Genomic DNA, 27,833 nt, shown 5'->3' with positions numbered 1-27,833 from the left:
ACCCCAAAAAAACCCCAAAAAAACCCCAAAAAACCAAAACCAAAAAAAAAAAAAAAAAAAAAGAAGAAGTAAATTTTCAATTTTCTGGGAGATTCACAGCAATGTTTCCTGAATATTGCTTTGATTATTTTGAAATGGTTTTAATACTATCAGTCATTATTTTTTGTAGACTGATGTATGCTTAAAAACTGGACAAGAAAACAGAAAAAAACCCCCCTATAATAAAGTGAGGTTTAGTGGTCAGCACCATTTGTTCACCACTTAGGTGAACCTCATGTAATAAAAAAGTGTCTGTCTTAAGCTGTGCTTATATAAGGGATATGGGACACCCATATGTATGCCACATTTGATTTTAAAAGCATGAAAAATCAGAAAGTATGAGGCTGGATCTTTGTTTATTCATTTGCCTTTGGTGCTTCAACAGGCAATTTCTTTACAATCCAGGATTTTAATTTTTCTATTTCAGTTCTGCTGAGCTCATGATTGAGGTTTGGAAAAGTATGAAGTGATGCTGATACTCCCAGAGACTTTAACATCTTGTTGGTCTCTTCACCCCATGAGTAGAGAACAAGTTCATCAGAAGTTCCATGGCACTGAAACAATTCTGGAAGAGCACTTTCATTTCTTTTCAAAGCCTAGATGGAAAGAAGACATTGTCAGATATAGTGCCAAAATTTTAAAAGAATATTTACAATTACATGGTGACAACTTATTGCACTTACTGATCTACATTTTGGGGGTCATGTCATACTATCTCTATGGAAGTAAACAGGGAAATACTGGAAAAAAATGCCCTTCGAATTACAACACAATAACTCTTGACAAATGATAGGGTTACTTTAAGGTCTATACCCCTATCCAAATAAACAGAAAAAATTCATGACAGCAAATGGAGCTCAGGAGTATTATAATGCATCACACATTTTCAAAGAATAGTTATGCTTACACAGACTCTTTAACAATTAAGGACAACTACAAAAACATTTAATTTGTTAATTTCCTTCTACACTTTAACACCGTACTGTCTGTGCAAGAAAGCACAATAAAGCATTATTTAAAGACAGCTTTGAACCTCACTTTGCTAATACTCTTTTTCCCACAAATGGCATAATTTTAATGTGAATCAATTTCCTCAGATGTATAAACATGTATACTCAGTTTGAATCACCATGTTTTCCATGCAGCTAAGCAAGTTTTCTATAATATCTACTACACACTCACCTGGTAAACAGCAGAGTCTTTATTGAGAAAACTAGACAAGGCAAAGACTCCTGCCAGATCCTGATGAAACCTATATGCCAAATGCATTGCCATTCCACCTCCCATTGAAAAGCCTCCTAGGATGCAACAAAAGAAACAGAGATTGGATTTTTTCCATAAGTCTTTGTAAACCAATGTACAATTTATGATCTTCAGACTTGTTTCTTTTATACATAATACAACAAAAAACCCATTTTGAGTATCACAAAGGTTACAATGATTTTTAGGACCACAGAATCACTTCGGTTGGAAAAGACCTCTAAGATCATCAAGCCCAACCTATGACCCAACACCACCTTGTCAAGTAGACCATTGCACCAAGTTCTACATGCAGTCATTTCTCGAACACCTCCAGGGACAGTGACTCCAGCACCTCCCTGGCCAGCCCATTCCAATGTTTAACAACCTTCCTGTGAAGGAATTCCTTCTGACGTCCAACCTGAACCTTAAGTGGCATAGCTTGAGGTTTAAATCAAAGCATGATGAAATTAAGACACTGGGTAGCTAAAGCAGTGCTGAAGACTGAGGGGGATAAAAAAAGAACAGCCAAAATGCTATTGCTTCAGAAGCCATTTGTGTATGGTCCCAACCAGGTAGCTGAATACTGTGGCCATACATTCTCTAACATGTACGAAGTAAAACTCTGTGAACAGGTAATTCTTACTGCTTTTTGTATTCAAGCTATTTCTCCCCTAGGCTAGCAGCATTCACACAAGAAAGATCTCTATTGTATATCATCAGTGAGCATTCCCATTAAACTAGCACTGAGGATATTTTTGTTATACTTTGGGATATATAACAAATAGGGAACAAACGCAATGTACTCCCCGAGTTCTAACAGGATCTCTAATGAATGGCCTTTGTGATCCATATGTCTCTTCAACCACACTAATTCCTTACTGAAGATAATTCCTCAGGGATGATTTTTATATGACAAATGCTTATTCATTAAGAAAGAAATCCAGACTACCACATTACTTCACATGGACACAGTACACAGGCCATTATATTGACTGTATCCAGATAATGACTAGAGTGAAGTTTCCTTTATTTTCTCATGCACAATCTGAAATCACTTATTGCATTTCCTTTTGATCATTCTGAAGAATGTTGTCAAACTCCAAAAGAAGCGCTTGTACTCTAAGAGACCATTTTGCATTTGCTTACAAATAAATAGAGACAATGCTTTGTCAACACATACAATGAAGTCCATTTTAAGTATTTCAGATTACAGGAAGAAAAGCTGCATTGAAAAGTCATTACTAGTTTGTAAATGATTTAATCTTAAAATTTTGTACCCAGTTAGTCACAATCTGGCACACTGTCTGCAATTACTCACCAGCAGTCTTTGACAATGCAGTCACCTTCTGTTTAGAAGAATATTAGGTAATGCTTCTTTTATGTGGCTCATACTACTACAAGAAAATGCAATACAAAGGACTGGCTCTTTGAACTTGATTTGCATGGGTATACCTGAATTTTATCACCTGATATCACAACCACCTCTGAGTAAATGCCATATGGTAAATGCTTCAAAAATAACAACTTGAATAAGCATTTATAGATGCAGATTATTTTTTAAATTACAAGAACCACTTCAGTATAAGTGTATGTTTGACATAACACATAAAAGACATTCTCAGTCAAGAAATTCTACAAGTATTCAAAATTTTGATAAAGGAAAAATAAGAGGCAGATACAGATATCACACAAAACATATATATGAAATGACAGCGTAAACAAAACACAAAAGTACATGTACACAGATGATCTCAGCATGAAGAATACATAAACTGTACAGCATTGCTAAACAGATCGTGTCAGGAGTGTAAGACAAAATCAATATGACACAGCAACATTTCTTTTATCCTTAGATGGGCAGAACATTGCAAGGTCCTCACCAATCTACTTCTCTACTTGAGAACAACCTAATTCCAAGACACACAAAGTCTGTGCACAGAAGTTCAGAGTTTGCCAGTAGGTTTTAAATTTAAAAGTACGTTCACTTCCAGTTTTCCCCTCATACTTATTTTAATGAGAACTGTGATTAATGCTTCCCAACCGTTAAACAGGGTTAGCTCGACAATGCTCAGGATGCCAGTTCAGGAAAGCACCGAACTCTTTGTGTTAACTTCCCTGACTCATAAAGGAGGTTTATGTGTAGACTAATAGGGGAGTACAGACAAATGACTCAATTATGTAAAACACTTCCAGTTGCAGAGAAAGTTCACTCAAGGATGCATTTATGACCTTAAATCTGCTTCAGTGTAGTGCTGATTTTTAGGTAACACCCCTCTGCAATAAGAAGAAAAAAGGTGCTTGTGACTCACCTTGATAGCTGAGAAAGATCTGCTGAAATCACACAGTCATTGCACTTCCAAATTAAAGAATTTGAATGAGAAGGAAACTCTCATGCAATACTTCACTAAAACTAAAACATTCTTTTCTGGAATATAATCTGTAACTAAATTCAGGTAATCTCAGGCACAGGATGATGTAACACAATGTGAACAGAAACTGAATTTGTCATATGGAATTTATTCCTGCTTGAATAAAACAGAAACCCTCACCACAGTTGCCATTTTTCATTGATAAAACATTGCTTTCAGAGACTGTAAATGGCTTTAAGAGCCTTTTAAACAAAACTCCAGCTCACTTTTGCAAAGATCTTGATTAGTATTAACTTGCTTCCCACTTGTATTTGTCTGAAATGATTATCTGGTCCATGATGAACATTATATGGGGCTCAGAAAAACAAGTATTTATCTACTGTCAAACTTCAGCTTTATTTGTTTCTTTGTACTTTGTCTAACAATGTCTGTGTTTGCATTTCAGAAAAGACTAACTTTACAATCCAGCACAAAGGTTTATTTTGTATCTTCTGTCCTGTATACATAAGAGAGTGCTAAAAATTGCCTTCTCCCCCATGCATCACTTTAGTGGCTGCAGTGAGCTATTCCTGAATTCCCAAAATCTTTTATGTGTTCAATCTTCTTTACAGAAAAACCAGCTCCCTAGCACACACAGGTTTGACATTGCCAAGCGCATCCTGAATCATACAGATCTAACTGTAAAAAGCCTTAGTCCATTTGTTATAGTGATTACTGAACTAGGAAGCAACAAACACCACTTTTTCACTCTTTTTAGTAAAACTTTAACATGTGCTTAAAGCTGCTTGCCACAGTAGAAATCACAGCCATGGGAAAAAAAAATAGTTATGAATCATACCTAGTGCACAAATTTTGAAGTAAAAAAGGAACAGGAGAAGCTAAACTGCAGACTTTGATGAGACTAGAATTTGGACTTGGGTGTATGGGTGTAGTTTGGGGTGATTGTTTTAAGCAGTATTTCTTCACTAGTTTCTCTGTAGTAGTAGTTCTTCACCTTTCCTTTTTATTTTCACATTTGTCAGCTTTGGTAACCAAGTGGCAAGAAATGAATCCTCAGCACAGAGTGCCTGTGCCAGCACAGCACAAGACAAACACTCTTCTGTTGTAGAAGGCTACACCAGCACAGTTAGAAATTGTCTTGGCCTGTTCTGTTATTATTACAATACATTGTATTGTATTACACTCTTTCCTCCTTTCCATTCCATTCTCACAGCATTTTTCATTCTCAATTTCTCCTTTTTAAGTATTTCAACTTAGAGTTGCTTTAATCAGTTTGTTATCAGGAATTTCTCCCTAAAGCTACATTCCAGTTTACTTTCCCCTCTCCCCAGGGACTTTGTGATTTACCTTCTATTAACGCTAACAGCACAGCCTTGTTCCATACATCATCTGCAAAGAAGCTGACTTTCTGTTTTGACCTTCCATTTTCATCAATGAATGGAAGTATTATATACATTTAACAGTGTTCACAAATGAATATCAGCAAAGAGTACAAATGCCAGTGCATTTGTACAGCAACAGCAAATTCCCTTCTCCACAGAACTCCCTGAACACTGCTCCTGTGTAAGTGCTCAAACATGTACTTGGTCTCAAGTGAATTTCCTCACAGCAGTGATTTTTCTCCTTTTAATCTCTTCATGAAACTTATCAAACAAAAACCTTGCATACCAGTAGAACTGCAATGAAGGGTTTCCACCTTTGATAGTCTTGTTATTCTGTTTGTTACTTAGTCTTTACAAGAGCAACAGACTTGAGAGTCTTTACAAGAACAAAGGCAACTTCTTTTGAGTGGCTCAGCCACTTGCTCTTGTTAGGAACATGAATCAATTTGCTCCCCAACTTTCTCACCAGTCAAAACACATTTTGAAATGCATATTTAAGTGGTATGAATTTTACCACTTTCTTGTAAAAACAAGTGTGCAATTGTTTCTAACGTATCAACTCACAGTAAAACCAGGCCCAGTTATACTTTTATTTTCAACTGTTACGGGTAATAGAGGGGAACCCAACATCTGTACCTAAGGAGTCGTAATTTTTAGCACTGTAAGGAAAATAAAATCCTTGAAAAGTCTCGACTCAGTTTTTATTAGGATGTTACTCTGCCAATCTATGCCTTGCTTCATTTACCCAGTGTGTTTGCTTGGTTGTTTCTTGAGAGGATGACAGCACTGCCCTGCTGCAACACTTACCTGTCATTTTACAGTCGGCATAACTGCACAACATGGGAACAAGGAAGAGAACAACCTATCCTTTATGTTCACAGTATTTGTGACTCCAAACTGAATCACAGAAAGGAAAGTGGAAAATAGCTCTCTAAAGCAAAGAGCAGTGAAGCACACAAACAGCTTGCTGTTCTGCAGAGCTGTGACCCTTCTGTTAGCAAAGATCTTTTAGAAGTCAGAAAAGTAATGGTAAGGATTTGCCTAAGTAGAGCTGAGCCTGCACTGGCACATGACAACAGAATAGCAAATGTTGTGAAGTCTTGCTCTTCTATGATTCTGTTGGCACAACTGTGAAGAAAGGACAGGTTAATTGTATCAAGTGGCATGTCTGCACAACTACCAAGCATTCTAAAAGCCCATCCATCCATTTAATTTTACACTGAATTCAGGTACTTACTAAAGATGAGTAAGGACATGTTTTCAACAGTTCCTAGTAAGGCTGAAAAGATCAGAACTTGATTCACTTCTTAATTATTTTCTTACCAAAGTCATTATCTTATATGTGATGACAATATCATGATTGAATTATTTTTGAGTTTACTGCTGTGATCCTTATTTATTCCTGATCTTCACTATCATTTGCTAAGCCTGTCATTCGCCATACTGAGAATGTGTCACCCTTCAGAGTCTTTAGATACATTAATGTTGACACCATCAAATGCTAGGAAACAAGTACAAGTAGTGGACTACCCTTGGTAAAAATTAGCATTGTACCTCCTACTGAAAGACTTATGAAGGAAACAGAAAGATTCATTTGTTAATGTCTCTTTTTACTTCCTGATGTGTGAGCTGGAGTACCAGAGATCCAAAAGAGAAACATGGTCAGTTGAGATACAAAAAAAACCCCAAAAACAAGAGGAGCGAACATTTATTGAGAAGTACAAATGCAAAGCAAATTTACACTGATGCACTGAAAATTAATAAAATGTCGCAGGTATTATGGGCCAGGTGGACTAACTGTACTGCTCTGAGCCCAGCATCTCAGGCACAATTTAGATAAACCACAAAGCCACGTAATGGGAGAAAAGAGAAATCTCATTTGAATTGCAGAGACAAACAGCAAAATAAATCCACGAAATTACTCTGTAAGAACAAGGCAGTAAGTACCTCAGAATGGAAGACAATGTCTTCCTAATAAAGACAGAAGATACAAGATAGGATTAGTGACAGCAAAAGGCTTAGAAGCCAAAAACATAAAATACCAAGATTGTGGGTGAAATAGTTTGCTCAACACTTTAACGATTTATTGATGGAAGTTTTTATCTTCACATATTTATAGGATCCACTCTCTGGGGTGTCAAAGCCAAGGTATTTCTCCACCCCCTCCATTCTCACACACCCTGAGAGAGAAGGAAATGCTAATATTTACAAGAAGCACAGAGCTTTCATGTTAGTTCCACCGTGGTTCAGTAGCTATGTAAGAAGTCTAGTAATAAACAAAAAAGTGGTTGTGTGTGTCGTGTTATTGTTACAGCACAAGGGGTCAGGAATCATGCATGTGTTTTTTGGCATTTAGTCAAATCTGCAGGACTGTTAGGGAAAGTTTATTTTCACTGGCTGCTTACACGAGTGACTACAGGTGGCAGAGACCAATGCGCTTGGATCAGCACTTCTGCACTACACAAAAAGTGACCTGTGAAAGCAGGAAAGCAGTGCTAAATTAAGAACAAAAAAAGAACAAAAAGACTGCCTTTCACCAAAGTGTAGTTGACTACAGTGGGACCTATCAAAATGCTCAAAAAATGAGAGGGCCATTTCTTTCAAGAGCTTCTAACATATTCTTGAATAAGATCGTTGAAATCTTTAACAGTTTTCACTGAAGTGGACTTATTTTACATTGCACTATTACTATGGAAGCAGTTAAAAAAACCAAAACAACAGAACAATCAATACATGAAAACGAAAAACAAAACCACCTGCCACCTGGAAAGCCATCTTAGCTTTAGGTAGAAAAGAAATTATCATCCCACATTTTAAACTGTGGCTTGTTTGGCCAATTTAGCAATGAATGGAGGCATTTATAAAGAAGAAATACATCCTGTTTTTAGAGAACGGGTATTATCAAAGCTCCAAGTGTAAAAATTTGACTAAATTTATAACACTCTTTTATTTCCAAAGTCAATACAAACCTACTTACAGGACTATTTGCAAGGAGTGCTTTAGCCAGGAAGACCAGTAAGAGTAACTCAACAAGAATGTCTGGCTAAAAACTAAATACTATTATCAAATACTGGGGATGATATAATTATTTTTTTGAGTAATTATATATTGGTGTTAGTCTCCCTTCCTTCCTCCTGCAAGGTCAGGGGAAATAAAGCTTAATCAGAAGTCTACTTGCTTCAAAAGACTTGTGTTAAAAGGAAAGCAACTCATGAAACTATTACGAGATAGGAATGGGTAGATGAGCCACGTCACAAAATTAATACGGATGTTTTAAAATAATACTTCCTTTATATCCAGTAAATTAAGTAATTTAGTTTTTTAGAAGTAGATTCATAGAGCAGCTGTTAAAAGCAAGGCTGCACCAGCATTTTTCTTGATAAAGAAGAGAGGAGTGGCACTGTACAATCTGGACTCCATCCTCAGCTTTAGAGTTCTGCTCTACAAGCAGCCACCTACGGATTTCAGAGCTATTACAGCAAACAATGCAGGCTATAATTTCTTTCAGAGAAAATACTCTTACTCTCCCACTATCCTGAGCCTTGTGGAAAGTCTGAATGGCTCAAGAAGGGGAATCATCCCCGAGAATACCAGGTGTTTGGCTTCTCATTTTCCATGTTTGAGAGCCCACTGCTGCTCCCTTTCTCTGCTCACCTTTGCACGGTGCTCCCTCAGATCTTGCCTTCTTATCCCACACCTCTGAGCTGTCAGCAGCTGCCCACCTTCCTGCTTGCCTAACACCTCACTTGCCCTCATCCAACAATATCTGACATTCACCCTCAGCCTGTAATTTCTAGTCCTCTATTCCATATAAAACCATAACCTTCAATCTTGTTACGGTCCTCGTAGTCATTTTGTTTTCTTTCTAGTCATTAAAACTCCCACATACTATGAAATGGTCACTCAAACCAATTCTCCTTAACCCTTTAAGGAGCACTTAATTCCCTCTAAGTACCTTCATACGACTGCTCTGCTCTCTGGTTTCTGTGCCCCTCCCCAAAGAGGCCCCCACTGTTCTTCACAGACTCCCATTTCTCCAGTTGCTTTTCTCAACTGTTTTGTCTCTGTTTTCCATAAGATATGTGCCAGTACTCCTATTATGGATCTCCAACATGATGCAACAGCACTGAACGCACCATGAATTCACAGCAAAATTTCACCCTGGTTTCCCCTGCTATAAATGTCTTGTTTTTCCCTCTACCTCACAAAGGCTGCCTCCTCCAACTCCATGGTACCAGCAGTGACAAACCCACTGTCTGTACACCATCTGTTATCTGAGGCCTCATCTTCTTGTACCAGATGGATATTCCTGATATTTTCAAAGAGAAATCTAAAATGATCTGACAGAACTAAGTGATCTGACATTCTAAGCAAGTAACCAAACCTTCCATTGTCTCCTGTACACCAGTCTCCAAAACTCAGAAAAATTTCAGGCCACACATTTCTCCTTTTTGAGTGGACATTACAGTTTGGTGCAGACATACGGACTTGGCCTCATATTTTTGTTTAATCAAAAAATCACAAAATGTTTGGGTTGGAAGAAACTCTAAAGATTTGGTTCTAACCACCTGCTAAGGACAGGCAGTCCTTTCACTAGACCAGGTTCCTCAGGGCCCCATCCAACCTGGCCTTGAACACTTCCAGGGATGGACATCCTCAACTTCTCTGGACAATCCGTTCCAGTGTGTCACCACCCTCAAAGTGACAAATTTCTTTCTAATATCTAATCTAAACCTACACTCTTTCATTCTAAAGCCATTCCACCTTTTCCTATCATTACATGGCCTTGTTCCTTCCCAGTTTTCTTTTGGGCCCCTTTAGGTATTGGAAGGCTCTGCAAGATCTCCCCAGAGCCTTCCGTTCTCCAGGCTGAATGCTATCAATCTGTGGAGTGCCTTTACAAGAGTCCTAACTTCCTGCAAGAAGGAATGCCAGAAGATGGGCAATTATCTGCACAAAGTTCTATCTAAGACGATTAATGTCACCTTTATGCATAGAGACCTTAGAGGATCTCTAAGCTTCATTCTTCACTGCACCACACACTGGTTAATCATCAAAAACAGTGCAGAAAAGGCACAAAGTTATTGTGGAAGAACACCTAATCTTGCATGGCCGCAAGTGATGCAATTTTCCACTACCAAGTTTCTTAGGCATCTGCATGAGCCCCCTTCTGTACTTTGGACGAAGTAACTCAGGGCTGCCTTATTTTGCTTCTTGCATAAATATTGGACTGAATCACGAGGATGCTTGTAGTCTCTGTCAGGTGGGGAAACAGAGCTCTCAAGAGTGACAAAACAAGTACAGTTATTTCTGATTTATATGTGAGGAATGCAAACACACAGAGACGGGGACTTCCAAAGAATCTACAAGATGAAACAGTCAGTGCATGCCAACTTCCTTACTCTGGAAAACAACCTTCATACTTCTCAGTCTGGCTATTTCTAATTTTGAAGGCTAGAGAGGAAAGGAAAACAGCCTAGTAGCACACTGGATCTGTACACAGAGCATCTCCCAGCATGCTCAACAGCAAAGCACCTGCACTTCTCCAGCTGCTTCCAAGCCAGCAGGTATAACAACACAGGAAAGACAGATCAAAGGGACTCTGTTGACAGCCATCCAAAACAATGCACTCTGCAGCCAGGGCAACGAGCCAGAGAGAGAAAGCAAGTACAGGCCTTCATAGAGCAACATGGGGCTGGACCAGGAAAACACACCAGGCTGAATGGTAGTGGCTCCACCATGCAAGATTTTGATAGCATGACTCAGTTGGACATAAATTTATAAGATCCCACTTTAAGAGTTTTTTCCCAGCCTGAAATAGTTTGTGTTCTAGAGATGGGACAGGGAGCCAAGGAAATAGTTTGTGTTCTAGAGATGGGACAGGGAGCCAAGGACTTGTGAATTCTCATTCCGTCTCTGCCATAGGCTATTTCATCACCCTCAACTCCTGTGCCTCAATATCCTACCACCTATTTCACTAAAGTACTGTGAAAGTTACTGGAAATTTGTGGAACGAGAAATAAAGATAGACATATATGAACTATTACAGCTAATACTTCATTTGTTATCAAGTGTTAACCTTTAGTGCTACGTGACATGCACATTTTTCCTGCATGAATTAATTTAACCCAGAATGATTAGAGCACTAAGGAAAAGTTCAGGATTATTTATATGCTACATCTCCATTCTCCAAAATGCACGTCATTTTTGGAAAGTGTACTTTTTCATCCTTGAAAAGGGCTTAAGGGAAATAGTAAAACTATGTACTTCTCAAAGAAATCACTCCCCACTGCATTTTAAGTAATGATTACAAATTACTATGGACAATAAAAGCAGTTTTGCATTTTGAGGATACTGCTTACATTTAGCCACATTCCTCACCTGATATGGGTTTAAATAAGGATTCAATATTGCTGAGGACTGGCTACTGAAAAGGCTGTTCAGCAGTTTCAAGCCATGCTCATGAGCCTTAAGGATAGAGTAAATTCAAAGAAAACGATCTCTTAACTATTAAAAAACCATTAGGACAAACACATTATAAATAAATGTCTTACCTATGAGTATCCTGTTCTTGGCAATGCCGTTCTTCACCTCATCATTGATCAGGTCTGTAAGGCCCCGGCACATAGAATCAATGCTTTCAATGTGCTCAGGACAGTCATTACAGATCTTATACCTGTCAAACCACACATTGGAAAAGGCTCCCTTCATAGGTGTATATGGCCTGGAGTGGTGGAAAGAAAGAAAACAAATGATTAACCAAGGACAGGATCAAAAGCCTTAAGCATATATAATAAATTAAAAAAAAATCAGCATATTTCCAGCATAGGAGAGAATAAATCTCTTTGAGGTATAACTCCATTTACATCCAGTCACATTGCATTTCCTTGCATTGAAGTCATGGTCCTTTAAGAATGAAGCCAACATTTGGAAGTTATGTAAAATGTAATCTTCAGCCAGTTCAATGTTAAGGTTGGTTAGGTCAGCTAAACATTTTAAATCCTAAGCCTGTCAAGAGGTTCTTAATCCTAAACAAAGTTAGGGTTGAAATCCGTGCTGGAATATGACATGCTGAAGCAACTTCTAAAAAAGACAGCTTTGCAGGAGCTAACTCCGTAGAATTCAATTACCTACTTCTTGACAAAACTGACAGGGGATGGGTACTATGAACCTCTAGATATCAAAAAAAAAAACTTGCTAGTTTTTCTTTTTGTCAAATAAATACAGCCATCCTCATCTTAATGGGGCAGGTATCTCATAAACATAACAGAAAGAAATGCCATGTGCTTACTGGACTGGGGCACAGACAAGAGATATGATACCTCCCACCATAATACTGTGTTGTTGGAATGTTATTTTAAGTGGTTCAACAGGCTGCCCAAACCTTAGATAATCAAGAAAACTGCAATTCAAAGAAGCCTTTTCTTTGGTTTTAAATAGATGATTAATAGAGCCCTGAAATCCCAAGAAAGGTGATCTAATTGCCTTGCAATGGCTCTACAATATATTACAAGACATACTGCTATGAGATCGATCATCTAAAACAAAGCCCCTTGAAATCCTTATTTGCTATGTTCAACCAGGGCAAATTCTTCATTTTTACTTAAGCTTAGATCAGATTACAATCATCGTCCACAGAACAGACAGCTTTTGATACATTTCTGGATGGGAACACTGAAAGTGCTAAAATTGACTTCTGTGATGTCTCTGGAATTTTTTCAATACTAGGATTAAACAAAACCACAACTAACCTAAAATGAGAAAGCCACTAATTCAGTCTTTCTTAATGAAGAAACAAATTCTGCCTTTATTAACACCAGAGAGGCTTCACATATGTAAACAGCTATTTCTAAACCAGTACTGCCACTAGGATGAATGTTCAAGATAATACTATTTGCACTATTCGATCATAAAAGCAAAAATGAGAGAACACAGGTTTTCTTCTGCCTGTTGTCATGAACACAAAAAAAAAAGTCCATGACTTAACAGTTGGTAAAAAAAATATACTGAAAGAGGCAACAAACAGCAACAGATAGGTACAAACAGAAACACTACAGGTTCATCTTTTCCAGCAGAGCTTCAGGGTACCTAAAATGTACCATTATTGAAAGTGCCATACAATATGTGGTCAAGTGCCTTAAGTAACCTCTCATTTCCTAAATTCAAAACAAACCATATAATTAAACACCAGAATTTTAAAAATTGAGCTATTAGTTTTCAAGGTAGTCCTTACTTGCCTATTAAAAAGTTAACTCCAAAATTAAAGGAAATTCAGTGGAAATATCTTGTATACCAAGCAACATAAAGCTATGTTTAAAAAATAGTATAAAAAGCTTTTCCTTTTTTTATTGTCTTCTCTTTAGAATTCTGTCTCCAGGATTCTTCCCAAGTGAACTGATCAACACCTAATCAAATATCTAATATGTAATTCAAAAAAGTCAGTTTCTAAGAGGAGACATTCCAGTCAAATCTATGAAGAGCAGAATCAATAGAGTTTCTGGAAGTCACTTGGACAATGTGATGTACAACAGACTAAATATCTGGGCAAACAGCGTTTAATCCATGATTTTAGCTTCTCTCAAACACTTTTACATCAATCTTGGTTAAAATGATTAGCAGCCAGAGTGCTTCACTTTCTAGTAAAGTCAGAGTACCTAATATTTGTGTAAGAAAAGATGTGAAAGGTTTTAGCATTACTACAGCAGGTTGACCTGGATTTGTTATTACAGTGGGTTGACCTCTAGGATTTATATGGAATAAAGATACATACATATACTGCATTACAGTCATTTACATTCCATAAATATTAAAACGTTTCCCCATAAATAAATGATAAATCATGACATTTAAAACAGGTCAAAATTCATCATGAGATTATAATACTTGATCAGATGTTGAAACTCAGGACTTCTACCTGCTGTCTTTGCAAATTCTTAGTAAAACAGATGAAAGATCAATGCCTTTAAAGCCCAAGGAAAGACCCCCAAGAAAACAGAAACGTGGTTTTCAGCTGCCTCAAAAACATCCCTGCAAGCACTCTTGATTTCTCAGAAATGCATTAAAAATAACCTTTACATAAAGCTGAGAAGTAAGATTCTTTTAATGGTTCACCCAACTGGCACATCTGTTTTAGTCATTCACCTTTTTCCTTAAATAATCCCTTTATTAGCTGGCACACTACAACTCAGACATTACCACGGTAAACAAATATGTTTGGCATGGAACCATCTGTACAGCTCCAAGAATACAGCACCAAATTCTTTCATACAATTAAACCACAAAAAAAAATCCCTGTGTTACAGTGACATGAGAAGCTGGATTGAAATCTGCAAAAGCAAAAGAAAATACAGAGTGGAGTGGAAACTCCATCCAATAAGATCAACATGGTCAGTTAGGGACAGTGTTAGACCAGATAATCGCTTTGAGTTTGGATTTTTTCTTTTCTTTTTTAATTTTAATTAAATTCATACCATTAGTCGATCTGTGCTTCACTTTTTTTATTCTCTTTTAAAAATGATACTAGAAATACAGTTCTGTGTCTCTAATACTGTGTGCTGTTGAAAGTGAGAATGAAAATATCGAGTCTCCCAAGTTGGGTGGGCATTTTTTCTTTGGTTTTAAGGGATGCGCGTGAGTATGTTTTGCTTGTTCTGGAGCACATAAAAGATTCAAATCCATAAAAGAAAACAAGAATCAAGAATCCTCTCTCTGGCTAGATCCAGATTCCAAACTTGTATCCATTTTCAAGAGACAGCTGAAAGAAAGTTCAATTTGTACAAATTTCTCTCTTAACATTTAAAAGTTAGGAGAATGGACAGCAAAGGAAACATGGCTAATATCAAACATTATTTAAGAAACTACAGGCATTAGGAAGATTAAAATGCTTCCCAACATCCCCAAATCACTTTAAATCATGTTTTCTGATTACTTTATAGCTCCTATTTATAAGAGTGTTGTTGTAGACCAATACACCTCTTGCATGAGGGTGCAGTCTCAAAAAGATCCTACACAATACTTCAATGTCTTAAAAGGAAAATATATCCTGTAATATCCTGGTAAGTACTTATCATCCTTTCCATCTCAGAAGTAATTTTCACTGTTGATTTCACTACAAAGTTTCAAAGCAATAAATATTAGAGATTTGACAAACTCAAGATAGATTAACTTCTGCTAATCTGAGCTCTGTAGTAATGAAGAAAACATGATGAAAGCAGGTAGCAGCAACACCATCTATTTCCACCTTTCTGAAGCATGACTATCTTCTAGACCTTCTTACTCATGTTTAGAATTGTGCCAGCTCGTCTGAAATTATCTTAACAGAAGTGGAGAGCAACCCAATGATGCTACACAAGGTTCAAATTCAGATCTCAAACCACGGCAAATTCCATCTCCAAAATGATGCCATTAGCATAGTGATTCACATAAAACGACAGGTGGTTTTGTTCATTATCCAATAAATCACTGTCCCCATCCAACATTTTTAGTTAGAAGACAAGCCAGCAGTTCAAGCTGCTTTAAGTAAGAGTAGAAGACAGCACATTGATAAATGGCAAATGTTCTTCCCCCAGCTCTTTCTCCTGATGCACAATTGTATCACTGCTTTCACGCTCAGCACTGTGATCACCCTGCATCAGCAGACACATAAACCCAGAGCACTGGTGCTGGCTTCCAGGCTTCCAGACAGAACTTCCCAAAATGTCAGACAGAACTGGAAACTTACAGTGAGGCTGGGCTTTAAGATTGAAATAAAGACAAAGAAAGACACAAAATTACTGAAATACTGGGATTTTCTTGCTCCCCAATCTCACCACCTCTAAGTTAGGAGGTAGGGCCTCTCAAATTGCAATGTTGTCTTTCAGAAGACTGTGCACGGCTCTGAAAAAATCTACAGGGCACACTACCACAGTAGTTTCATATTGCTCTGGTGAGACTCTAGCTGGAGAATTACATCCAGTCCTGGAATCCTCAGAACAGGAAAGACATGGACCTGTTGGAGCAGATCCAGAGGAGGGCCACAAAAATGATCAGTTCACCTCTCCCCACAAAAAAAAGGCTGAGAGAGTTGGGTTTATTCAGCCTGGAGGAGATGAGGCTCCAGGGAGACCTTATTGAAGCCTTCCAGTACTTAAAAGGGCCTATAAGAAAGATGGGAACACAATTTTTAGTGGGACCTGTTGCAACAAGACAAGAGGAATGATTTTCAATTTAAAGTGGTTGGATTTAGACAAGACATAAGGAAGACTGGTTTTTACAATAAGGGTGCTGAAATAGCAACACATATTGCACAGAGGTGGTAGATGCCCCACCCCTGGAAACATTCAAGGACAGGCTGGGTAGGATTCCAAGCAACATGATCTTGTTGAAGATGCCTCTGCTCATTGTTGGAGGGGTTAAACTACATGACCTTGAAAAATCCATTCCAATCCAAAATATTGAGTGGTTTAGAAGCAAGTCTTGACTCTTTTAAAGCTGATGGCAGGTTTTTTGATGAAAGCAAATTACTCCCTAATCCCAAATTTTCTCATAGCACAATGTCACTCCTGAATTTCAGTACTACACTTCAATAGAAAATTTAGGTCCAAAATATGCATTTTAATTCCCACTGCTTGAAGCAGAAAGCAAATTTTAAAAGAAATGGGGAGGAAAGCAGAGACTCCAGCTAGTCAAATAACAAGTATAAATCAGAAACTCTAGTCCAAGGTACATCTTGTGTTAAAACTGAAGGTCAACATATCTTAACAATGAAGCTTTGTGGTGTGGTTAAAGAGCATATAAAGTGTCCAAAATTCAAGCAGCTTTAATTTAGAACTATACTTAAAAAAAATTACCAAAAGGAAGGCAAGAGTCATGAGGCCCAATTTTGGACCAGTTTTGGCTGTTCTCCAGAAAAGGCTGTGCCTGTTCACTCAACCACATGCAAATGCTTTTGATAGAGTTGTTCTGGATGTACATTGTCTGAAATGAGAGCTGACTGAACTGGTACAGAACAGTTACCTGAAGAAATACTATGCTGACAGCTTTTGTTACTTGAGACAAATCTTATTCATTCAAGATAAAGGGAGCTGCAATTGATTCTGGCATAAAACTCAGTGGGAGAAATTGAGTTTGTTTCTGTTTCTTTGTTTCCATTGGTTTGCTGGGTTGGTTTTGTTGTTTGGGGGATTTTTATTGCAGAGGGTGGTGTAAATTCTGGGGATTGGTACTAATCAGAGAACAGCAATAATTTTATGGTTGAAAAGACCATAAAAGACTTTTAATACACATTTCCAGTTCCTCAGCAACCCATAGTGGCTGCCTTAAAAATTTACTGAAAGAAAGTGGAAAGAGGCAAAACAGGGTCCAGCCTGCATCAGTTCTCTATTATGGGGTCTGAAAGGCACTCTGGGATTCAAAGTGGCATCTTTCACAAGCTGGTGGCAAACAACACTGAGGATGGATGAATGACACTAGTTAAGCACAGAAGCCCTTGAAAAGACTGTAAAGCAAGAGCACAGAATGGCACATAACTTAGAAATCCACAAGTGCTTGCTGGAAGAGTGACATAAAAACCACTGTCACCAATTCTTCTGTACTGGAAAAGGGTTGAGAGAAGAAAAACAAAAGGATCCCTAAGACCACAATGTAGTAAAAGTGACTGGAAATCCAAAATTATTTCCATAGTCTTCTAATTTGTTTCCCCCAAGCATGACTACAGTTATCTCTGCCAAGTGTTTAGTGCATCTCACGTGCCATTTAGCATCTGATGTAAGCATTAGACATAAACAGTTTTTCTCACCTAATTCCAGAGCAGAAATAAAAGGAAAATACAAAGTTTATCCAAGCATACTTCAAGCATTATTATGCAGAACACGTTGAATTTCTACTTAAAGGAGATGAAAGAACCCCCCATGATACTAACCCAAACATTTCCCATTTCTCCCTCAAGCTCCCACCTTTAAAAAAGACTCCTTTGTGTTAAATTTATGAATGAGGTTAGGGCTTACAAAAGTCAAGGATTAATAACATTTGCTTGAGCCAAAAACAGTATGATAGGCACTGTGCATGTTCCCCTCCAATCCATCTCGAGTCCGAGCTGCAGTATCCCTGCTGCTTTTCCAATCCAAGGCCTCTCACAGGCAGAGGCTGCCAGTGGAGCCGAGTGGTGCCAAACTGTCTGGTGGTTTTGTGAGAGAGCCAGATGGGGACTATGGTGAGATGAAGCTCATTTCCACCCATGAGCTGAGCAAAGATGAGAATTTAGGTGAAAAGATGGAGTAGTGGGCCTTTTAGTCCTTACCAGCCACATAAAGATAATGGAAATTAGAATAAATTGCAGCCTCCCACCCCAGACAACAAGTTCTGCACAGACACATACATCCCACAGAAAGGTTTGTTGAGTGAATGTCAAAACGATCCATAAAATAGCCAAAGTAGTATTTAAAGCTGATTTTCTGACTAGCAAAAGAGAAGGACTGTCAGAATGGAATGTAAGACAACACAAAGAATCTTTGGCCTAGATTTTTTCAGGGAATTATAGAAGGCAAGGTATATGTATTAAAACAAGCAGAGCCTAAATGGTTTTAAATTTACCACGTTAGCTCCTGCAATGCCAATTTAAACTATCACTTTCTATTAAAAAAAAAAAAAAGTTTAAATTGGGTGGTATTCAGTTCTGATTTAGAAACTCAATAGAAACCTAATGTTTAAGTCACAGTTGTAGCAGCTGAAACACTATTTAAAGTTGTAGGCATCTTGACCCAAATAAAAAGGCAAAAAGGAAACCCTTTCCCTTAAAACTATGAGTGTAGACGTGGCTTTAGGGATTGCATCAGCTACTAGGGCTCCAATATGAGCTTGTTTTTTTTTTAAAGATATATATTAGCATCACAATGGAATGGAGTGAAAATAGAGTTCTGTTGTGTTTAACAAGTTTAATCTATGTGCAGAAGCACCAATCTTGACAGAAGGCTAGATACAGTCAAAACAAGTTCTTTACTCATTTTAAGTATACTAGTAGACTATATTTCAGAAAAAAAACCCTAAACCTCTAAGCAATGTGTAAAACTTTTAATTTGTAAAGCAGAATTTGCATACCCTAGGTAAATGTACTAGTAACTAATAATTTCCAAACATATTCCAAATTCAGGTGTCAGCACTTTCACTACATCACATTAAGCCTTTGAATCCATATATTTTTTCCATTTTTGTCTAAGCATGCTTTTTACCATATGCAGTTTACTTAGTAATTTTGCAAGTTTTTCTTTTTTTAACTGTCAATTTCACTATCCACATTCTGCTATTTTTGCTCAGGAAACAACCAAATATGAGACTCACTGCTCTTTCCAATGTGATGGGGGATAAGAGAGACAAAATGCTGCAAACTGACTATTGAGGGGGCATCAGGTGATTGCTCTCTGTACAAACCCTGAATATCACAAATATTATTAAAGAAAAGTAAACCTTTTTTAAAAAAAGAAGTGCAACTTTTTACAGAGGCCTATAGAGTACAGTTTCATAAAATGTAGTTCAGTAACATTCCATTGCTTTTACCCATCATCTTCTCTAGTGTTTGCCGAAATCAATGCTAGTGAAGCCAAAGAACATATTTCAGAATTCTTCCTGATTATGTGCTGGACTAGTTTTCCAAAATAATTTTCAAATATCTTGACCCTTGAATCAAAATATGTCTGAACCTCTGACGTTGTACAAATTAAAAATATGCACGTTTCAGCACCTGGGATAAAATCTAAACAAAACATAAGTATAACCCAAATTCATCCTTCACAAAAAAAACCAAACAAAAAAAAAATCAATGTTGTGTTGAAAAATGTGAATTCCACTGCTTTTCAAAACTCTGTTGAACAGATGTGAAGGATGTATAAGACCATATTGATGGATCTATCAGTAGAATAATTTCCATCAAAAATGTGAGGAGGTATTCCTGACCTGCAGTTTATCCTGCCAAAGTCCCCAGCTTTGCAGTTATATCAACAAACCTGCTTTTACTGGCATAACTACTTTGACAAAGAATATTCAATGTGCATGTGCAATTATCCTGGAAAAGACAGGAGCTCAGAGTATGAAGTACATCCATATTGACAGTATTTTGCCAGAAGAGCACATTAGCCAATCCTAGGAGGGTGTTGCCAAGCTTCAAGCTTTTCTTTGATTTCATCATCAGCCCAAGAACCTGCAGGCAAGATTTGCACCGACAGTGCAGTGGCAGGTTAGAGACCCACAGAGGCTCTCTCTCAGCAGCCTGACTTTCAGCCAGCACATTCCTCAGCCTCTACATGAGCAAAGAAGCTGGTTTCAGAATCTTCTCAGCAGATCTGTAAGCCCATAACCACTCAGCTATAGGTGTCATTAACAAGGATGCTGAATTCCTCCCCTGCTGCCAGAAACTTTTTGAACTCTTATCAAAACATATATGCATATAAATATACACATACATAAAGTCAACATGTATATTCAAGTTTAATTACTTTAGTGTCTGGCGTTCAAGTTTGGAAGTTCTAGGCCTTGCTTTTATTTTCTGTGAGAGAGAGGAAGGCAACTGTTACAAAACCATTCCAAAAAGGCATGGTGTGGTTTGTTCTTGAATACCAAAACAATATGAAATAGGTCTGTAAATGCTTTGTTGTTTTGGTTTCAACCACTGACATGTATCATCACAAACTTCAGCATTGCTGCAAACAGAGGCAAACAGTGCTTAGGAGCATCTGTTTTATTTTACTGTGTCAGCTAGGGCTGTTTATCAGCAACAGAGGGCTCTACACAAGAGTGCTTTGCCAGTTGAAGATAAACAATGTGGGCATTTTATATTCTTTGCATATACAACTTTTCTGTTTTGCTAAAAGCCACTTCTGAATCAGCTCATGCATGACTCTACCTGCTCTTGAAAAGAACAAGAGTAACCTCAACTTAAAATAGAAAAAAAAGCGAGTGAAATAAACTGTTTATTCATGTATTTTAATAACAACAGTATCTTCCCATCTGTCTACCAAAGTACTGAAATTTGAAGTCGTAAGATAAAAACAAATTCCTTCAATCGAGTCAGGAGATCTTGCTGCTTAATCATTCATACACTGTTTACATCTGTAGTTACCCAAAGAAACCAGAACAAATAAGAAAAGGACTGGACCTCAGAAATGCAGTGGGATGGAAAAGGGAAGCACTGGCCCAGCAGCTGTGGTCCAAGGTGCTCTGGCTGCACATAACGTAGGGAGAAAAATCATTTCCCAGGGGAGCAACTCCTCCTGCATTTCCCCAGCATCTGCTGTGCTGGTAGGGAAGCAGTGGAGCCCCTCAGCATGTGTGATGTGCTGCTGATACCTTTAGCATCACTTTAGCCTGTCATCAGTGAAGCAACAAGCACATTATTTACAGAAAATGGGATTCACTCCCTGCTAACCCAGAACACACTGCTTCAAAGGCTTCCACTCACGGGCTTGATTTTTCTGTAACACAGTGAGTACATTCACACTGCAATCTCTCAGTTGCTTTTTCCTGCCTAAGCAGACCATAAGAAAGACATGGTCAAGGAAAAGGATTTTTTTTTCATGTACTAGTGAGTGCCAGAAAAAATCTGCTACTATACTTGTTTATACCGTCCAAGAATCTTTTTTCTGACTTTGAAACCTCTGTACCTCAAAAGTCTGTGTCACAATTTCCTTTTCCGTTCAGCATTCGTCCGCACTTACGCACCAATTCAGAAGGAAACTCAACCTCACTACCTTTCAATGAAACATTTTCCTAACTTAAGGCCACAGACACCTTAAAAAATGTATTAAGAAAAAATTAAATACCTCTGAAATTCAGTATTGTATATTTAATATATGTTACATACATAATAGATGTAATTAATTATATATTCCATATTTAATATTATCTTTGGATAATATTAAAAATATTAAAAAAGCATGGGGGTAGCTGTCCAACTTTTAGCCTCTAGGTTTGACTGCATAAAATTTCAAATTCCTACAGAAAAAAAACATTATCTGTACTTCCATCTACCACCGAACACACAGTGTCATTTAATAGCAAGACTTGAGCTTACAGCAAACGTTGAACTCAATTCTCTTTGAAATAGTTGGGCCAGGATTCAAACAAGAAGTAATGTGCATTTTTGAATTCCCAGTCCTCTCTCCAGGAGCTGAGGATCTTTGATATCCTACTTGCCAAGAAAACTGATCACCATTTAGTACTGAAACCTGGCATTAAACACAACACAATATTTTAATAGTTAATATATGGGAGTTACTATGGGTATGATTGTGATCTGGATTGTGACTCTCTAATGCCACTACAACACACATTGCAGGATCACCTTTTATTTATATGAAGGAAATGGAAAGCTACTATGAGGACAATACCCAAATTTCAACTAGAGGCTGTGACTTCTGGGAACCATTTAGAGTCTTAACCACTTAAAATCACAGTGTCTGGACAAAACACATGCTTGAGCTTCAGTTTTGTCAAAAAGCATATACTTGAGAAAGAAGAAAGAATTGCTAAGACAATCTGTACCAATATCCAGAACTGTATTTTATAGCACTGGAACACAGGAACTTGACCCTACAGTTACAATATATTAAATGGTACCTGGCAGGAGCTGTTGGGTAAATTACTTTTATATGTTGGAATGCCATGTCTTGATTCAAAATTTGTTTTATCCATGCTCTTGCTCCTTGGCCAGTATCACCTGTATCACAGAGAAGAATACAAGAATCATTCTGTGCATTCAGCATTTAGCAAGAAAATTATACAATGTCAAATATACTTCAGATTGACTTAATTTCAAATTATGAAGTTAATACACTAAAATGCTAAAAAAGAACTTTCTAGAACAATTTCAGTCACCTTTCCAATGGACTCAAAACTTCCTAGAAAAAGACTACTTAAGAGATCCCACAACATAAATTTAATCAATACTTTACTACATCCAATGACTTAAGAATCTCCCAAGCAGACACACGGCCTTATCTCTTACTTGCAGTTTACCATATTTGCTCTTAAGTGATAAACAAAAATTTTGATGAAAATCTTAAAAAGTGAGGTAAAATAACTGTTGCTCCCCTTAGAAAAGTTAATTACTTTTACTAGAGAATTTTATGTTAACCCACTTCAGAACCCAGTAAAAAAGATCTTCACATTTAATGATGCTAACATTGCACATAGGCTTTAAGGGAAAAAGACAATTTGTAAAGAGATAGGTTCAGTTAAAATATCTAGCAGACTCTTAAAGAAACCTTAACCACATAGCTCTGTTTGAAAACTAGTTGAGATCCACTCCCAATCTGTTTTTTTTCCTAGTCCTACACACACAGCCTTTGGCCAAAACCCCTGCAGACTGAAGTGCTATGAACAGGATGAATCCTGTAGATAATATCTGCTCCTTTTAAACAAATATACATATATACACCAGGCAGTGTCTCCAGCTTGTCTTTGCACCAATGGTATCTGCAGCCATAACTTCACTGCCACCCCTGTGAAGAGCAGGCACACACAAGTCCTCAGTGTAACACAGTACTTCAAGCCTAAGGAAACTGGTCCATCAAGAAATATAGTTTACAGTAGGAAGGATGTTCAACCTAAAAAATTGAACGGAGGCTCAGCAAACTGGAATTTCACTACTGCCACTCATGCCACAGGACTTCTTGCTTGAAGTTCCCATATATTATCAACTCAAATTGATTATATTCTCTATTACTTCAGCTAAAGTTGTTTGGTTTGACTTCAGAACTCACCCTATTCTTTTTAAAAAAATGGTCAAACCAAAAGAAAAAAATACCACTGTCCTCAGCCAGGTTTACTGGCACACTACATGGGCTCACCTGAACAATGCCACATGAATATGTCAATTCATTGTCAAAATTATTGTAATTCCCCAATGGAGAAAATCTGCTCTTAAGCACTCAAAAAAATTCAGTGGTTCTATTTACAAACATAATTAATGTATCTTCAAAATTAAAACAGAAGGCAAGAAGGATTCAAACCCAGCAATTTATTTCCTGGTAAACACAATCAGCAAGACTAGAACTAACTGTTCTCCGAGCTAAACACTCACTTGACAAATAGAAAACAGTGTTGCAAAACTGATACAAATCTTACCCTCTGCTAAGTTAAACAGTAAAACCAAAGTTACCTCCTTGACTGGATGCTTCAGAACACACCCCCACAAGCACATTGCTTATGCAAGTACTGTGGTCTGAAGTCCAAACACATCCCTGATTCTTCACAGACATTCTTTAACATGCAAGGGTTTCCTCAAGGCTGTTGTCACCTCACTTATAAACAATGTATCTTAGGGAGGCTCCAACTAACTTTTGTTTTCCTATACACTGCGTTTTTTCAGTTAGAAAGCCAAGGTCTAGGCCTTGCAAATACTTGCACAGAAGGAACCCTTAGTTAAGTAAACCAACTATCTGAACGATTACAGAATTGGGACTTAGGTCTTTACAAAGTCCTTAATGATGTAGGATAAATCATTATTCTATTATTTATTCCCACCTCTTAAACTTCTCAAAGATCTGCAGGAACATTTACTGTTATTGAAGACAATTTGTCCATGAAAAGGTCACAGAAAACCCAGTAAGAGAAAATTTAACTATGACCTTCTGTGAGTCAAGAACTGTCATGATCCAAATGCCACTCAAACGTGAGCACTTGTATGCTCGGATAATGTATTTTGATTTGCTAGGAACAGAACCTGGAGGGAGGAGAGGGAGGAAAGGAGACTTGTGACATCGAACAAAAGCCAACCAACCTCCTGAAATGCTTGTCTTTCAGGGTCTTCTGAAATTTTAGCATTATATGTGCTGAACACTACAAAAAGAAGCAAGTGATGGGTGATTCTGCTTTGAGTCAGTTTACAAACTGAAAAAGACTGATGGTAGCTATATCATCTTCTCCCTCCTCAAGTAAAATATGACTTTCCTTTCAAATACAATTTGCATTTCCAAGTTTTCTTTCTGTGCAGTTAAATTTAAACATGTAACATGCAGACTGAACATTAGGAAAAATTGATTCACCAAAAGGGCTTTCAAGCACTGGAACAGGCTGCCCAGGAAAGTCACTGAGTCACCATCCCTGGAGGTATTTAAAAGATGTGTAGATGTGGCACTTAAGGACACGGTTTAGTGGTGGACTTGGCAGTGTTTGGTAAATGGTTGGACTCGATGTTCTAAAAGGTCTTTTCCAGCCTATGATTCTGTGCTTGTTACAACATGCTAAGTTGTAATCCTCAGCCTAAAAAGCTATTACATACTTGCTAAGTCCATTTGCCTTCCCTGCCAAGCTACCAAATGGAACTTCCACCTAAATGTGATGTACAGTCCCAGTTCTAATATTTTTCTATACCATTTTGCATTTATATTCTGCACTTATTACTGTTTGTCTACATTAAGCATTATGAACAAAATGGATTCATGCCATTTGACTGCCACTTCCCATCACAAGTGCTGTACAAAGGTTTACAACTCAGGTTTACAGGCCAGCCCACAGCAACAGCAGGTGACTTCTGGTTTAGATTCTCTTCTGTGGAACTGCTAGAAACCAAATAAAACCACCCCATTACAAACATTATGAACAAAATCATATTAAAAAAAAAAAAAAAAAAAAAAGAAAAATTGTAGAGTACTTTAACCACATGTGGAATCAACCTCTAACCATAATCTTCCCTTACTCCTCCAACATTAGAGAAAACTATTTCCTCAAGCATTAAAGCATTAGCATTAACAAAAGAGCTGAACACATAAACTCTTTCACTTTCATTCTTTTACTCACAGAGTTTTTAAAAAGCAAAATCAAACTAGATTATTAAAATGAAACTCATTTATTAAGGGGACATTATTAATATCTTTGTTAAACTAAAGAGAAGCACCAGCTAAAAGCAAAAGTAAGCAAAGGAAAGGGAAAGTGTTGAAAATGTTGCCATATGCACATGGGCAGCTCAGTAGTATTGATTCTCAAGGCCTTGATCTAGTACAGACCTAAGATTACTGGGTTTTCTTTTCTTTTTTAATGTCACGTGGACCTTGTTGTTGTTATTTAGCTCATTAGAAACACCTTTTAAGGAATTAAACCCACCAAAACACACGCTCCCCTCCAGTCACAGATGCAGGTAACTCCCCTCTGCAGACGGGGGCAATGGAGCCAGCCTGGACACGGACAGGGCCCTTCTGAACAATCACAAGTCGTGAATGAACACTGCCTTTTAAAGGGTGCCAACAGGACTCTCATGCCGATTCCAAAACAGCAAGAACCACTTTAACTGTGAGTCACCCTCTGAATGGGGCAATCCCTCTGAGAGAGGCAATTTGGGGAGTAAGAGCACTCGAGGAAACGGTGTGAAGTGTAGGGTCGGGTATCAGGAAAAGGCTTTTCACCCAGAGGGAGGCTGGCCACTGGAACAGGCTCCCCAGGGAAGTGGTCACAGCAGCAGGGCAGCCGGACAGAGTCCAAGCAGCCTTTGGACACTGCTGTCAGGCACACGGTGTGACTCTCGGGGTGTCCTGTGCGGGGTCAGGAGCTGGCCTGTGATGATCCTGACGCGCCCCTTCCCACTGAGCGTGCACGTTCTGTCATTCCCTGGATCGCGCGTGTTCTCAAGGAAGCCGGCCCGGTGTGAGCCGGCGCTGTCCCTGTGGGAGCCTCTCCGGGCACCCGCGGAGGCTGTGCCGCCCCCGCCTCCCCTTTCCGGCCCGAGGAGGGCCGAGCCGCAGGGACGGGCTCAGGGTCACCCCAAAGCCCTTCCCCAGCGCCGGCGGCCGCCGCGCCCAGCCCGCCCCGCCGCCCCCTCCCGCAGCACCGACCCTGCCCGCTGCACCCGCTCCCCGGAGCGCCCCGTCCGCACGGCAGCGGGGAGAGAAGCGGGGGAAAGCAGGCACCTGAGCCGTGCAGGAAGATGAGGGAGGCGGTGTGCCGGCCCGCGGGGGACACCACGCTCCGCTGCAGCGCTGCGGGCGCCGCCATGCCCAGCGCTCCCCGCCTCCTCCGGGCCGGCCCTGCCGGTTCCGGCCCGCAGCCGCCCTGTCTCCGCCCCGCGCCTCTGCTGGGCTCCCGCGGCTCTCCTGGCACCTCGCTGTAGACGCTGCGCTGGGTTAGCAAAGCTCGTTCACAGGCAGCACTGATTTGGTTGAGGCCGTGTTTAGAAGTGCCTTGTGACAGGGACCCGTCCGGCCCTTTGGTGTCACACGTGGAAAACCCCGCGGGCGTGGGCCCCAGTGGACTCTGTCCCTTTATTCGAGTAAAGTGCAGGACTCCTCTGTCTCCGTTCTGGACATGAACCTCTGGCATTTGTGGGTTTTCCTGACTGTTATAAACGTGAAATGATTAATTCATGTTATTATGGTAAATTGGAAAATTATAAAACTGTATAAAGTTATATCAGGTAAAAGTTTATGTTTTAAGAGATTTTGCAGCAGATGGTGAAACTGACCGCCCTGAGACAGCCAGCGCCTCCATTCAGAAAAGAACAAAAAGATTTTTCTGGGAAAGCCCGCAGCTTTCTCAAGTACCAGGAGGGGACCTGTCAGATAAGCTGGCACCAGCAACTCACACCTCGGGTGCCACCTTCACAGACCATCAAGCCACATCATCGATATCTCGATCATTCATCAACTATAAGGACCTATAGAAATTGGACATTAACATTTGAACTAAGAAAAGAACTCTTTTCTGCTGGACTGGGGAAACTCCCGAATTTGTATAGCTGGTCGGGAAACAATGGGAAATACGGGGAAATATTGCCAGGGGGAGAATAAAGTGTATAAAAACCAAGCCCTGAACTGGGCAAATTTGTGAACCCTTGGGGGAGATA

General features: G+C 38.8%; 1 protein-coding gene across 1 annotated transcript; it reads right to left on the bottom strand.

Annotated features, from left to right (window-relative positions):
- Positions 1-376: 376 nt before the first annotated feature.
- Positions 377-27,833, bottom strand: LYPLAL1 (lysophospholipase like 1). Its single transcript, XM_063391062.1, has 5 exons — positions 26,902-27,833; positions 22,616-22,715; positions 11,587-11,756; positions 1,222-1,337; positions 377-635 (listed from the first exon to the last, which is right to left on the bottom strand). Exons 1-5 carry the CDS (start codon positions 27,308-27,310, stop codon positions 396-398), a joined length of 1,035 nt encoding a protein of 344 aa, XP_063247132.1. The 5' UTR covers positions 27,311-27,833; the 3' UTR covers positions 377-395.

The sequence above is a fragment of the Prinia subflava genome, chromosome 2 (genome assembly GCF_021018805.1).
Source record: "Prinia subflava isolate CZ2003 ecotype Zambia chromosome 2, Cam_Psub_1.2, whole genome shotgun sequence".
Classification (NCBI taxonomy): domain Eukaryota; kingdom Metazoa; phylum Chordata; class Aves; order Passeriformes; family Cisticolidae; genus Prinia; species Prinia subflava.
Note: the sequence above shows the minus strand (reverse complement) of the source record. Positions and strands in the feature narration are given on the sequence as shown.